Here is a 14,915-nt window from a genome sequence, read left to right as displayed (position 1 = left end):
TCATGGGGGCTCACCAATCGGTTGGCTGGGTTACCTCCTCTATGATGCCATTCTCCTCCATGCGACGCAGCTCCTCTCTGACCATCAGCGGTATTGGGACCCTGCTCGCGGTCTGCACCGCATACGGGTGGCGTTGTCCTTGAGCTGTATCCTCACAGGCTCCATCTTGAGCGTGCCATGCTCTCCAAAGGCACCATGGACCTCCTCGATCCGTTTCATGAGGCCCATCCACTGAGTACGTTGTTGACAGACTTTCCTCTAATTACATACACTGGGAATGAGTATGAGTTGTTCTTGTATGTGGTGTTAACTTGAAATTGTCCTTGACAGTCTAATTGACCCCTTGGGCTGGTCAAAGATACACTAGTCTGCTTCAGTTCTCTCTCTGGAATGAGCATATTGTAAGTCTCTTCACACATTACACCAGCATCATCCCCAGTATCGATCTTAAACCTCACAGGAATTGCACCCAGGAGAAGTTGCACTGTCCACTCATCACTCACGTTTACATTCACTGATCCCAGAAAGTATTCACTCTGCTCATTTGCCTCTGTTACTTCACTCATCACTTTGGTTTTGCACTGGCTTTGCCAATGTCTGTTCCTGCCGCATTTGTTGCAAGCCGAATTGTGAGCGGGGCATCTCTCTGGATCCTTGTGCTCTGTTTTCCCACACTGGCCGCACTTCCTCCCGTGCTCCGTCTTTCCCCCTCTCTTGGCGTTGCACTGCCATTTTATATTCTTCTTTCGCACGCCCCACCCCTCTTGTACAGATGCTGTGGCTACCGTGGCCTCTGCTGCCTGCGCACTGATCTGCATGATCACTGTCTCTGACTGTATAGTCTGTGCCAGTCTAAGATCCGACATGAGCTGCAGCCAACAAGACTGCTCTTCATCTCGGCTCACCAGGCCGCTGCACACGCTGGTGGAAAACAGCACGCTCATGGATTAAGTTCCACCGTGGGAAAAAATACTCGTCGAACTTCTCCATCACCATTCAGTGAAAGTAAATGACTTAAAAATATTTTCCGCTTCACTCACCCATTGCGCACACCAGGTAACACACTTGTACTTCACCCGACTTCTTGTTGAGCTCCGTAGCCGTTCGATATCTCTCGAACCGTCTTTTCCAGTTGGTCCACTCTATCGGTTTATCAAAGCTGAAACTCTCCGGTGGGTTGAACTTTGCCATGATTTACACTCTTTGCAAAACCACAGGCCACTTCTGACACCGTAAGAAAACACGGAATGTCGAGACACAACTTGAGTTGTTACTTCCACTTTATCAGGAGCTCTCGGGTTCTTGTACACAGCATACATGTGAAGACTCACGTAAAAGCCCCTCCCACTGCCGTAACACCCACTTGAGTAAACAGCAACAGCTTCGTTACGACAGCCGTAAAGCAGAGTACCGTAAGCACTCTAATACTCTGACACATCGAATGTGTGTATATTTGCTTGGTTGGGTTATTCCAGAGGAAGAATCCCACTGTCTCAATAAACACTGTTACCCTTCCTCTGGTGGCACCAGGAGGTTGACATTTTTGTTTGCAATTGAAGTATCTCAACGACCAATGACACTCCCATCAGCCTCAGCTGTAGGCAAGCTTTGGATTTAGTGCTGATTATCACGGGTTAGCATGCTGATGTGCTAAACTAAGATGTTGTATCTTCATCACCATCATATATGAGGTTTTTACAGGGTTGTCCCAAAAGGGGGAGATTTACACCACTGCCTCTGACTCTGTTCTCGGTGCAAGGGGGACAACTGGAAATGCAGTTGAGCTTTAGATATGTTTGAGCTTCAGTCAGTGCATTTACATGACACTAAAGAAAACCGAATTACTGCGTTAGTCAGACTATGATTGGATTTTTAAGATGCATGTATACACCTTAGTCTGACTTAAATCGGACCGGATCGGATTTCTCATAGTCGAATTACAACACGTTGATTATTCGATTGATAGTCGCATTACTCCTGCATGTATACGTTTCCAGTGGATCGGATTGGATTTGGCGTTCTGTGCAGGTGCGAGATTTTTCCCCGGGGCCGTGAGCCGGAAGTAGACGGATGGCGATGGCGGCGGCGGCTTTCCTCCGAAATCACCGCAAGAAAGAGCGCCAGAGTGCACCTAGTTTGTGTAATTATCATGTACACCATATACGAAGTGTACAAAGATGTAGCTTCGTCTCGCTCCTCGTACGCCATCTTTCTTGAATGCTGAGGCAGCTGGTGACGTAAAGAGGTCAGCCGGAGGTGCGCCGTTAACACTAGTTGAAATGGGTACAGCGCCACCTAGCGTACCGGGGTATGACATGCTTTCGGCCAGTAATTCGATTTTCTCACTGGCATGTATACTCGGATAATTGCAGTTGTCCGATTGAGCAGCATAGTTCAACTATGGCTGTAATCTGACTAAACTATGCATGCAAACGCACTAACTGACGCCTCCAAAAAGAAGTCTCAGTTCCTGGTCCTGGTTTCAGGTCTGCGAGTCTCCACCCTCTGATACTTCACCTAACCACTGAGGGCTAATTTCTACCTGACAGCAGCTCTGACTCTGAGAAAAGCCACACAGGAAGAGACCTGTCCTCACCAATAGTACACGTCAGTCTGAGGTTCAGACAGTCAGCAGTGAGACAACATGGAGGTCACAGCTCTCTGCATCCGTCTGTGTGAGTACTGACCGTCTCTGTTTGATACTAACTAATAGATAAAGAGCTGGTTTGAACTTAAGGCCACGAGGCAAAATTTATTACAGGTTTCATGATGCAATACTGTGTTATCAAGGCTTTTAACTGAACCGTTGTATTTTTATGTATCAGTGACGAGTTTTACAAACAATACGTTGACCTTCAAGAGTCGCTCTAAGGACTTTCTTCTCTGTTGTTTCTCCAGTGATGAATGTTTTGTTCCTGCTGAGTGCACTTGATCACACAGTTGGTAAGTACCAGTTAGCTGCTCATTCATTTTGATCAGATAGTTTGAAGGATTAGTTTTTTGCTGTTTGTAGACAAGTATTAAAGAAAAGCAGGAAGTAGGAAATGTCTTTGGTTCTGAGTTTGATGGACTGATCCTTTATGATTGCCTTGCTTTTATATTTTTATGTACTGTGCTTTAACAAATGTCAATATATATTTAAAAATATATATATTTCATATATGTACTGTTATTCATTCTTTAAAAAAAATGTTCATATATATTTCAACAAATTATATGTGAACAAACCTCTTTTGTTTCTTTGTTTTAGATTCATTGTCTCTTCGTGTGGACCCAAACAGAGTGCAGTTCTTTCTTTATGAACCTGTAGCTCTACACTGTGACGCATCATACGGCTCAGTTCAATGGAAATTTGTACATAAGTCCAAAGTAGAGAAACCCAAATGTAAAATAACTGATAGGGCGACATCAACAGGCTCGTCCTGCATCCATAAAAATGTTTATCCAGAAGAGGGTGGAGAGTACTGGTGTGAGGACGGAGAGGGGAAGAGAAGCAACACCATCACCATCACTGTCACCAGTACGTTTGTATTAAGACAACAAGAATTTGTCATGAACTCATCATAAATTTAAGATGAAATGATTATCAAATATATGTTGTTTAGATGGTTCTGTGGTCCTGGACAGTCCTGCTCTTCCTGTGATGGAAGGAGCTGCTGTGACTCTGCGCTGCAGATACAAGACGACTTCCCCCAACCTCACAGCTGGTTTCTATAAAGATGGCCACCTGATCAGGAGCAGCTCTACAGGAGAGATGATCATCCACAGTGTTTCCAGGTCTGAAGAAGGACAGTATAAGTGCAACATCTCTGGACTCGGAGAATCATCGGAGAGCCTTTTGGATGTCATAGGTGACTCTTTGAAAAGCTTCAGCACTGCATCTTTTAATTGTAAGAACTTTTTGTTACAGATGTTCATCTTTTGGCTTATAATAATAGCTGCAATGGTAACGTTGAGTTCTTTTAGCTTCTCTGTTTGAAACAAACCATTTCTACTGCAAAACATGTTTGAATGACATTAATTTACTTTTCAAAAAGTGATTCTGGGGAAAAACACTGCTGGACTCAGTTCACTGGCAGTGAAAATTAGACAAAGACAAGACACTAGATACAACATTCATGCTACTTTACTAGATATAGTATGATATACTATACTATACTACACTATACCTATACTATTCTATTTTTAAGTTCAATTATAGAAGCCATGTAACACAGTGACTCAACACCCTGTCTGATGTCATTAAAGCAGATACTCTTTGTTGTCCTTGCAGCACTTCACCCAGAGACTGATCACTCCTCTGATCATGTCTTCTTCACAATGAGGGTCATTCTCCCCCTTGTGCTGATGGCCATGCTGCTGGGGCTGCTGGGAGTGCTTCACTGTGGGAAACTCAGAGTTCAACAACACAACCTTGTGTCCACACAGATAGAAATGCAACAACAACAATAAAAGAATAGAACAGGGTCGACGACAGAGAAATGACAAGTATTCTAACAGCTAGATTGTTTGCTTGGATAATGAAGCAGTTAATATCCCATCATGTTCTAACATCCTTCTTGTTAACTTTTGCATGTTTTACTTTTGTTGAAGGATCTCAGTCATCCAGGTCATGGTAATACGAGGTGCTGTATCGGAGGCAACTGGACATGTCTCACTTTCTTGAAGACATTTCACCTCTCATCCAAGAGGCTACTGCAGTTCTAACTAAGTGGAGGAGAGTCACAGGGTCTTAAACTCTGTGTGGGAGTGTCCTTACAGAGTCGTTAAGGACACCTGTGAGCTCTGAGTTTCAGAGTCATTAGGGCGACTTGTGTGTTGTTGACCCAACCGGCTCTCATGTGGGTTGCTAGGGCTAGGTGAGCCCAGGTGTGACGAAGCTGAAACAAGTCCAGTTGCCTGCGATACAGAACTTTGAATACTTTACCTGAACATTTTGATGTGAGTGCCTGTCGTGCAAACATGTGATCATATCACAACAACAGAATTTAGAAAAGAAAAATAAATCTGGAAATATGCTTGATAAAATGATGCTAATTACATCTCCTGCTGCTCTGAGACATGTTATTCATTGATTAACTCTTGTCTCTGAGGGTCTAGAAGCTGATGTGTTACTTGCTGTGACAGTATCAAGACGAGTTTCTCACAAGTCGATTGATCACAACTCTGACAAACCATCCGCAGAGTGACCACAGCATCTCTGCATATCTATGAATACACTCTGTTGTTGTGTTGGACTTGAGTGTGAAATGTGTCACGCAGTAATGTTCATTAAAGTTCACTTTCCACTTGTGTTTTCTTCCTACACTCATAAAACACATTTTTAACAAATAAATATAATCATGACCATATTGTTGTAATATTAGAATAGAAAATGATATACAATGTATGTATATAATATGTATATATATAGACACATGTATGTACTTAATGTTTGTACTGATACATGTGAAATAAAATATATATTCTTATAACTGTTTTTCATCTGGTGTAGTGTGAATGATGTACAGCAGGGGGCAAAGTAGGACGTGTACATCGAGTGTGTGTGTGTTTGACTGGGTTGGGTTATTCCAGAGGATGAATCCCACTGACTCAATAAACACTGTTACCTTTCCTCCGGTGGCACCAGGAGGTTGACATTTTTGTTTGCAATTGAAGTATCTCAACTACCACTGACACTCCCATCAGCCTCAGCTGTGGGCCTGCTTTGGATTTAGTGCTAATTATCACGGGTTAGCATGCTAATGTGCTAAACTAAGATGTAGTATCTTCATCACCATCACATATGAGGTTTTTAAAGGGTTGTCCCAAAAGGGGGAGATTTACACCACTGCCTCTGACTCTGTTCTCGGCTGCAAGGAGGACAACTGGAAATGCAGTTGAGCTTTAGATGTGTTTGAGCCTCACTGACGCCTCCAAAAAGAAGGTCAAGTATTCTCAGTTCCTGGTCCTGGTTTCAGGTCTGCGAGTCTCCACCCTCTGATATTCAACCTAACCACTGAGGGCTAATTTCTACCTGACAGCAGCTCTGTCTCTGAGAAAAGCCACACAGGAAGAGACCTGTCCTCACCAATAGCACACGTCAGTCTGAGGTTCAGACAGTCAGCAGTGAGACAACATGGAGGTCACAGCTCTCTGCATCTGTCCGTGTGAGTACTGACCGTCTCTGTTTGATACAAACTAAAAGATAAAGAGCTCGTCTGAACCTCAGGCTCTGAGACAAATTCTGTCACAGGTTTCATGATGCAAATCTGTGCTATCAAGGCTTTTAACTGAACTGTTGTATTTTTATGTATCAGTGACGAGTTTTACAAACAATGCGTCGACCTTCAAGAGTCGCTGTAAGAACTTCTCTTTTGTGTCTCCAGTGATGAATGTTTTGTTCCTGCTGAGTGCACTTGATCACACAGTTGGTAAGTACCAGTTAGCTGCTCATTTATATTGATCAGTTACTTTGAAGGATGAGTTTTTTGCTGTTTGTATATGAGTATTAAAGTAAAGCAGGAAGTAGGAAATGTCTTTGGTTCTGAGTTTGATGGACTGATCCTTTATGATGGCCTTAAGTATATTTGTATGTACTGTTATTAATTCTTTATAAAAATGTTAACATATTTTGAAAAATATATATTTCAAGATATTATAGGTGAACAAATCTCTTTTCTTTCTTTGTTTTCAACCTATCCACTGAGGGCTAATTTCAGGAAGTAGTAAATGTCTTTGGTTGTGAGTTTGATGGACTGATCCTTTATGATAGCCCTGTGTTCATATTTTTATGTACTGTTATTAATTCTTCAAAATGTTTAATGTATATTTAAATATGTATATATATTTCAACATATTATGGGTGAACAAGCTTCTTTTGTTTCTTTGTTTTAGATTCATTGTCTCTTCGTGTCGACCCAGACAGAGTGCAGTTCTTTCCCTATGAACCTGTAGCTCTACACTGTGACGCATCATACAGCTCAGTTCAATGGAAATTTGTACATAAGGCCAAAGTAGAGAAACCCAAATGTAAAATAACTGACGGGGTGACATCAACAGGCTCGTCCTGCATCAATAAAAATGTTTATCCAGAAGAGGGTGGAGAGTACTGGTGTGAGGATGGAGAGGGGAAGAGAAGCAACACCATCACCATCACTGTCACCAGTACGTTTGTATTAAGACAACAAGAATTTGTCATGAACTCATCATAAATTAAAGATGAAATAAATATCTAATATATGTTGTTCAGATGATTCTGTGATCCTGGACAGTCCTGCTCTTCCTGTGATGGAAGGAACTGCTGTGACTCTGCGCTGCAGATACAAGACGACTTCCTCCAACCTCACAGCTGGTTTCTATAAAGATGGCCGCCTGATCAGGAGCAGCTCTGCAGGAGAGATGATCATCCACAGTGCATCCAAGTCTGAAGAAGGACGGTATAAGTGCAACATCTCTGGACTCGGAGAATCATCGGAGAGCCTTTTGGATGTCATAGGTGAGATATAAAATTCATATATAAATGACTTCTGTAGCTCCAGAAACTAGACATCATCTTCAGTTTTAAACAATAGACATAAAAATAAACTTTTAACATTTTCATGTCTCCTTGAAGTTACAGAAAAAGAACATGGAGAAGAGCACTCCTCCAGCTCCACCCCTTGGATCACTGTCACTGTTGTATTGCTGGTTCTGCTGATGGTGGTGGGACTGCGTTACCTTGGCACAAGTCCCTGGCACAGAGGTACAGATGCATTTAACTAAACACTACAAACACATTAGCACAAGCTGTGCACACTTTGTAGGTGTTGATGCAGTTTGTCTGTAGATGGAGCTCTTTTATTTACCGTGGATTGCTCATCTTCACAGCTCAGTTCTGCTTTACGCTTAGTGCACTTCCCCTAATGGCATCTCTGCATCAGATGTGCTTTTATTCTACAATTGGTCACTTTCAGACATTAACCTGTCAGGGATTGAAGTAATTACTTGATCTCAAGGAAGTGATAAAGAACACTTCACTGATAAGATAAAACAGACAGATGAAACACAGATCTCAACCAGCAAAGTAGTATTGATCTGGGCCAAGTTATTTTACTTTTGTTACTCAAATGCAAATCTTTTGTATTTTAGGTACAGTTTGGTACAGTGTGAGGAGAAACGCAGCATGGGGTTGTTACTGGAAATCCAGCAGGATATGTTAGGAAAAACACAAAAAAACTAGGGCTGTCAGTTTAACGTGTTAATTAGATTAATTAATTACACTGCAAATTAATGCATTATGAAAATTAACGGAATTAAATATGAGTGGCAATTCAATGCGCGAGCATTTTAAATTTGGCCCATTGAATGACCCGTAGGCTACTTGGCAGTGGCACGTCACAGTAGTACTAGCATTGAGGAACTTCCCACCTGCGTCGCTAGTCAAAGCAGGGTGACAACAGACATGGACGCGACTTAGGGGAGTGAGGCGAGCACATCGTTGCTAGGGCCTTTGAACGGCAAGTTTGTTTATAAAAAGAACAAAGACGGGACTATCAACAAGAACGCGGTGATTTGTAGCTTTTGTAAAAAAGAATTCTCCTATCACTGAAGCTGCTCCAGCTTGATGTATCATTTAAACGCTAAATGTTATTTATTTAAGTGTATTTGTTCTGCATTTTTGAATAATGCACCTGGCCTAATTGGTTTGCTGGGATGTGCTTGACCATTTTCTTTTAAATTTCATTTATTAAATGCACTTCACCAATAAAAATGTGGATTTCAAAACTTCTCTTCTTAGTGTATTCAATTGATTAGTCATGCAATACAATTTTGTAATGTCCTAGCATTCGAATTCTTTATTTGGGTACCTTTAGCAGATATGAGATTAAAATGCGATTAATTAGATTAATTAATTACAAATACTGTAATTAATTAGACCAAATTGTCACCCATAGCGATATAGTGATACTACGTCAATAAATAAATTAATTTAATGTTGTGTTTGCTGTCACAAAAACGGAACTAACTCAAACTGTTTACACAGGGGAGTTGCGATATTTGCTTTATCATGTCTGATACTTCTACTACTACCTTCTAATCCTGATTTGCTAATGCTGACTGTTATTTTCCCTTATTTTCTGCAGTATGGCTCTACCTGTCCACACTATCACTTGTGTCAGGCTCCACTGAGAATCAAACAGGTGAGAACAATAACTATGTATCACTATAATGTTGCAGGAATATGACGTTGATTAAGGTAGACATATCAACATAAAGTGCAAGGTGCTTCGGACAAGGAGCGGATCAAAATGACCTCTCAATGACCTTTTGAGCTACAAAGTGAGTTGGAAATGCTAAAGCTACGTCTCCCTGTCTGATGCAATCACTGCTGCTCGTTGAATCATTGTGAAACAGGAACAACTACAACCAACAAGCCAGTAGACAAGAATTCCCAGTTTGTTCATTTCACAGATGTGTATTCACAGATTTCTAAAGCAAGAGGGATTTTCTGTTTGTGGGAAGAAAAAATACGCCTTAAAGAGCAGACGAAACAGCTTAACATGAGTTTACTTTGCCAATGCCTTTGTGTGTTTTAGACAGTAGACAGTATCTGCTATGTTAGCTGAAATGTAGTTTTCTTTCTCCGCAGAGGACAGGCGTGCTGAGGCAGCCACAGTGACGTATGCTACTGTAAGAAAAAAGAAGAAGAAAGGTACTTCACACTGATATTGTTGCTTTCATTTAACTTTATGTTCTACCTCACATACAAAACACAGCAAGTATGTAACTCAAAAGCATATAAATGTGGTGATAAATGTCATAATGTTCGTACACAGTAGTGCTGCTTGGTTTTGTCTCAGTCACTGTTGGATGTGGGAGAGCGTGATAAGTGTCTAGGTGCTCGTAGTACCTTGAGCTTCCTGGACTTGAACCACAGAAGAAAACCACAGAGCTAAAGACGTTGAAGGGCCCCTCAGCAGTGTATGCAGACTGGAGGTCATAGTCTTATTTAGCAAGGTTTAGAGATGTTAGCTGGTGTATTTTTAAACTCTGGACAGACCAAGGCAAGCTCTGTCTTCCTGCTGACAGCCTTTATGCTAGGCTAATCTAAACTCCACATGGTTCCTTATTTAATGAACAGGTGTAAGAATATTTTAAAATCTTATTATGTTTCTCCTTGCAAGAACTGAATACCCTATTTTCCTCGAATGGCCTTGTTTGGTTGTTGACATGGGCAAATAATAGCTGGCAAAAAAAAACAGGAGATAACCTCAAGATGCCTTTCATGATATACATTACCATTGCTTTAATTCAATAATAGCATATAGTCATGCTATTTAAACACTGTGTGTGTGTACGTAGGTTACATAAATCAAAACATCTGACCATTGACTTTTAGTGTCATACCAGACAAGAACAACAGTCTTCTGGGTGAAAGTCCTGTGTTTGTTTTCGGCTGTCGCTCTTTCTACTGCTTTACATGACTTCCTCCTTTGCTTCCGTATGAATTTCTGTGCCCACTAGAGGTCGATGCTGAACAGGAAACAAAAATGACTAACACTGTCTCTCTCTCTGTCAGGTGAGGATGAAATGTCTAAACCAGTTTACTACACCTTCGGCGAGGATGAAAACGAACAACTCGGTGAGTCTCATTCTGATCTAATGCCACTTGATCTGTAACTGCTGTTGGGAATATCACAGATTTAATAATAAACTTAATTAGGTGTTTTAGTACACTGACAAAATTACATCCGTTTTCAGGAGCTGAAGCAGAGCCACCAGGAGCATCCTACAGCAAAGTCAATTTCACGGCACATAACCCACGTTTACCAGAGGACGCCTTCTACTCTACAATCCAGTTGGTAAGCATTGAGACGCAACTGACTTTTTTGCCACATTTCTGTCATAGGCCTATGGGTTGAATGGTGGAGATTGGACCGTAAAAGAAAAAACACATGAATTTTCCATGTTTTCCTTCCATCTTTTTTGTTTACACCCACACCCAAAGTATATTTCTGTATGCAAGATTTTGCATGAACTTCACATTCAGTAAATAGGTTTACATTGGGTGCACATGGGCTTTACATGGGTGTTGAGTCCACATAAATGGAAGGCGGAGTTCTATTTGCTTTTTTTTCTCTAAAAATGGTCAGGTAGGGAGGGACTTGTCAGGCTCGTCAAGGGAGATGTGGCTCACCTGCATTTAAGCAGGCTGCAGACCATGTTCTTGTTCTCTCTGCATCAGCATGCCAGACTACATGCACAGTCCAGTTCTCCACATTAAGATTAATTTTGTAATCCTCCTTACTGGATTCCCTGTTGTCAAATGGCTGGGACTGCTCTTAGAGTCTTTGTTTGGTCTTGACATGGCTCACTGAGGTCACTGTTCGCGGTTACTTTAGCAACAAGTATTGCTATTTTTTCTTATTAACATGGGTTTCATATATTATGGCATGAAAATGTTCCAAAACCATGATGTGGTGCAACATACATTTCAAATGTGATTTGAATGTTTTCATGTGAAACATTTGGGTGGTTTCTCTGTAAGATTGTTATATTTCCATCGTTGGGCAACTCAAGATGGTGGTAGAAGTTAGGAAAATACATTGTACTAACTATAGTTACATTTGGGTTAATTGTTATTAAATTATGAACATTGACCTACAACGGACTTCTGTTCTTTATGTTATGAGTCAGGAAAAGAAGACTCAATGTGAATAAAACTTTACTCAAGCAGATTTTCATCCATAATGTTGGTTGTTTAACAGTGAAGATTTCAATGATCGCAGGCGACTTGCAGCTCATGTTCTGTTGATTCAGAGACCCCTAGTGGCGGAAATGACGTACTGTATGTTCAACAAGAAAATTGTTGAAGCAGGTTTTGAACACTTACTCTGTATTTCTTTGAAGCATATGATTTAGCTTTGTTTCTGTATGTCCTGTGTGTCTTACAGGTTGATTAGTGAAAGCTGACAGAGGGAGATGGCTTCACACTGAAACTCGGTGGATTGTAGGTACTATAATTAAACAAGCTATTTCCGCTCAGTGAAAGGTTCTCTCTCTTTCAGAGTCATGTCTGCTTTCTGTTTTACTAATATACTCCACAGTTATTCCTGTACAAAGAATTTAGGCAGACAAATTTACTTCAGGTGATTCAGGTATTGTGTCATTACACTGATGAGCATGTTGATAAAAATGGTAGTGTGTGCATTCAGGTAGTATTGTGCATGTAACAGTTAAAATTGTGTATTTTATATGTATCATGTCTCTTATTGTATCTGAATGAACTGGACTGACATGATTGTATGGGAAGTTTAAAACTTTTCAAAGTGGGCCAAGGCCTTTATCTTAGCAGCTAGCAGTTAGCTAAAGCAGTTCTCTATCTGGGGAAGGGCCAATGGAGCTACTGTGGGTGTGGGGGCTCACCAGGGTAAGATAATGGAGTAAATCACAGGTGAATGAATATGATTTATGTAAATAAACAAGACTTTGTTGATGTTATCATGCAGACTTCATTTCATTAAAATTCAACTTGGAGTCTTTTTAAGTTGCTGCTTTTGTGGTGTGGGGATGTGAACCTTTGTCTACCCATTAGAAAGAGTTTCAGAACCACTGCTACAGTTTCACAGTTCAACCAACTTGTTCCATCTGCTCTTCCTGTTCCCACCTGTGAGGCCACAGCTCACAGTAAAGCTGCTGCAGCCTCTTATACACTCGCTGTGGTGAGCTGAGAGCTGTTGCTGCTGCATCACTTTTATCTGATGCAGACACACTGAGTCTGTGGTCAGTGTAATAACCCTGATATAGTTAACGTCTAATGAAAGTCTGAAGGTTACTGATGAGAAGAAACAAATATAACTGCCATTAAAGAACATAAAGGTCATGTTCCACGCGTCAGCGTGTATTTCTGTTTGTTCTGTGATGTAAAACGTCACTTTTTCCTCTCCTCTGAGTCGCTGATAGATTGAGCAGGCTCATTTTGCATCAAATAATGTGTTTTAAAAGTGTGAGTCACGATTCAGACACAATTTAATAATAATTTACATTAAAATGAAAAAGCAAAGATGGCCAGTAGAAAGCAACACTTTTTACAGTTGTCTTAATTCATTTAAAATAATTAATTTTATCGTTTCTTTGTTGTCTGTCAATGTGTTATGGAAGACTATTCTAAACACTACAATGTACTCAGTCACCAGGATATACTTTGATGTTAGCCATTCCACAAACCACAGATATGTCTAAGACTGACATTTTTACCAAATGTGTCATATCTTATTCACATGATATGCTTATGTACAGCTGATGTTTATATCGGGAGGTGGAGGGGAAGGTGGTGGCGTGTCAAACGGGTGACCAGCTGTTTGTGTGGCGACCAAAACAGATAATTTAAAGGAGTCATATTATACCCTATTTTTACAAGTTAACCTAGTTCAAAGGCAAACCATGATGTGTTCTCAATGCCGGTCCTGAGCAATTTGGTGCCCTAGGCAAGATCTTAGCCGACGCCCTCTTGCATCGCAGTCAATTTCACAATCAATGTTCATACACTCACACAGAAACTGCATTTATGTATTCAAGATTTTATTTCTTTTATGTCAAAAATATCATGCCAAATAAAAACTGAGGAAAGAAACAAGTGATAAAAATACAATCTTAATAAGGCATTGTCCAAACATATTATCTCTCAGCCTCAGAGTGCCATCTCTCGCTTATATATTGTCAGCCGCTTTGCAAAGCAACCTCCGACTCCTTTCATGTTGCCATGTGGGTATTGTGCTCCTGGCTATCCTCATGAACCTTCAGCAAATGGCTTGCATTGTTCCACTCCTTTAGTCCTTCATTATTAAGTCTGTATTCTTTTAAAGGAAACATTTAGCAGCAGAAGCAGTGCAAGCTATCATTTCTGTTTGAGTACAGCTTCTTTTGATTTTTTCAGCATTGACTAAGACTCTGTTACAAAAGTCATGTTGACACTCTCCTATCTTTGTTTTTGGGAAATGTGTAACTGTTTTTTATTTGAACTAACTGTGAACTTACTCCCATCTCACTTTGTCAGTTAGAAGAGATGTCCAGTCAGCCTTTAGTCCTGATGCTGTGTCACTGTGCTGTGCTGAGGTAGAGGACAGGAGCACCTGATGCTGTGTCACTGTGCTGTGCTGAGGTAGAGGACAGGAGCACCTGATGCTGTGTCACTCTGCTGTGCTGAGGTAGAGGACAGGAGCACCTGATGCTGTGTCACTCTGCTGTGCTGAGGTAGAGGACAGGAGCACCTGATGCTGTGTCTCTCTGCTGTGCTGAGGTAGAGGACAGGAGCACCTGATGCTGTGTCTCTCTGCTGTGCTGAGGTAGAGGACAGGAGCACTTGATGCTGTGTCTCTCTGCTGTGCTGAGGTAGAAGACAGGAGCACCTGATGCTGTGTCTCTCTGCTGTGCTGAGGTAGAGGACAGGAGCACCTGATGCTGTGTCTCTCTGCTGTGCTGAGGTAGAGGACAGGAGCACCTGATGCTGTGTCTCTCTGCTGTGCTGAGGTAGAGGACAGGAGCACCTGATGCTGTGTCTCTCTGCTGTGCTGAGGTAGAGGACAGGAGCACCTGATGCTGTGTCTCTCTGCTGTGCTGAGGTAGAGGACAGGAGCACCTGATGCTGTGTCTCTCTGCTGTGCTGAGGTAGAGGACAGGAGCACCTGATGCTGTGCTGAGGTAGAGGACAGGAGCACCTGATGCTGTGTCTCTCTGCTGTGCTGAGGTAGAGGACAGGAGCACCTGATGCTGTGTCACTGGGCTGCTGGTGGTGAAATGTGTTAAGAGTGCATCTGAGAGAAGAGAAGTATATGTGACCACTGCATGTTAAATTTTAATAAAAACAAAACAGATGCTTGATGTGTGCTACACATAAGACTAATATAGACTAATAATGAAAATGTGATGAGATTCATTCAACTTTATTGTCATTG

The 14,915-nt window shown here is 41.3% G+C and overlaps 1 protein-coding gene across 5 annotated transcripts; it reads left to right on the top strand.

Annotated features, from left to right (window-relative positions):
* The first annotated feature begins 2,575 nt into the window (after positions 1-2,575).
* Positions 2,576-12,504, top strand: LOC115589182 (low affinity immunoglobulin gamma Fc region receptor III-like). Of its 5 annotated transcripts, none has more exons than XM_030429930.1 (10): positions 2,576-2,675; positions 2,899-2,943; positions 6,877-7,146; positions 7,232-7,477; positions 7,595-7,723; positions 9,105-9,161; positions 9,611-9,673; positions 10,541-10,603; positions 10,723-10,823; positions 11,916-12,504. In XM_030429930.1, exons 1-10 carry the CDS (start codon positions 2,645-2,647, stop codon positions 11,922-11,924), a joined length of 1,014 nt encoding a protein of 337 aa, XP_030285790.1. In that variant the 5' UTR covers positions 2,576-2,644; the 3' UTR covers positions 11,925-12,504. The 5 variants fall into 5 exon arrangements, with proteins under 5 accessions (XP_030285790.1, XP_030285789.1, XP_030285791.1 ...); XM_030429929.1 differs by lacking the exon at positions 6,877-7,146 and adding an exon at positions 3,251-3,520; XM_030429931.1 differs by lacking the exons at positions 6,877-7,146; positions 7,232-7,477 and adding exons at positions 3,251-3,520; positions 3,606-3,851.
* The last annotated feature ends 2,411 nt before the right edge of the window (positions 12,505-14,915 follow it).

Source organism: Sparus aurata, chromosome 10 (assembly GCF_900880675.1).
Source record: "Sparus aurata chromosome 10, fSpaAur1.1, whole genome shotgun sequence".
Taxonomy (NCBI): Eukaryota; Metazoa; Chordata; class Actinopteri; order Spariformes; family Sparidae; genus Sparus; species Sparus aurata.
Note: the sequence above shows the minus strand (reverse complement) of the source record. Positions and strands in the feature narration are given on the sequence as shown.

What these genes read in the sequence shown, in the direction of transcription:
- LOC115589182 (XM_030429927.1), top strand. Translation starts at nt 6,119, where the DNA reads ATGGAGGTCACAGCTCTCTGCATCTGTCCGT. An exon ending in AGCTCTCTGCATCTGTCCGT is followed by an intron (nt 6,150 to 6,299) that starts GTGAGTACTGAC and finishes TTTATGTATCAG; the next exon opens with TGACGAGTTTTACAAACAAT. An exon ending in CATCACCATCACTGTCACCA is followed by an intron (nt 7,147 to 7,231) that starts GTACGTTTGTAT and finishes TATGTTGTTCAG; the next exon opens with ATGATTCTGTGATCCTGGAC.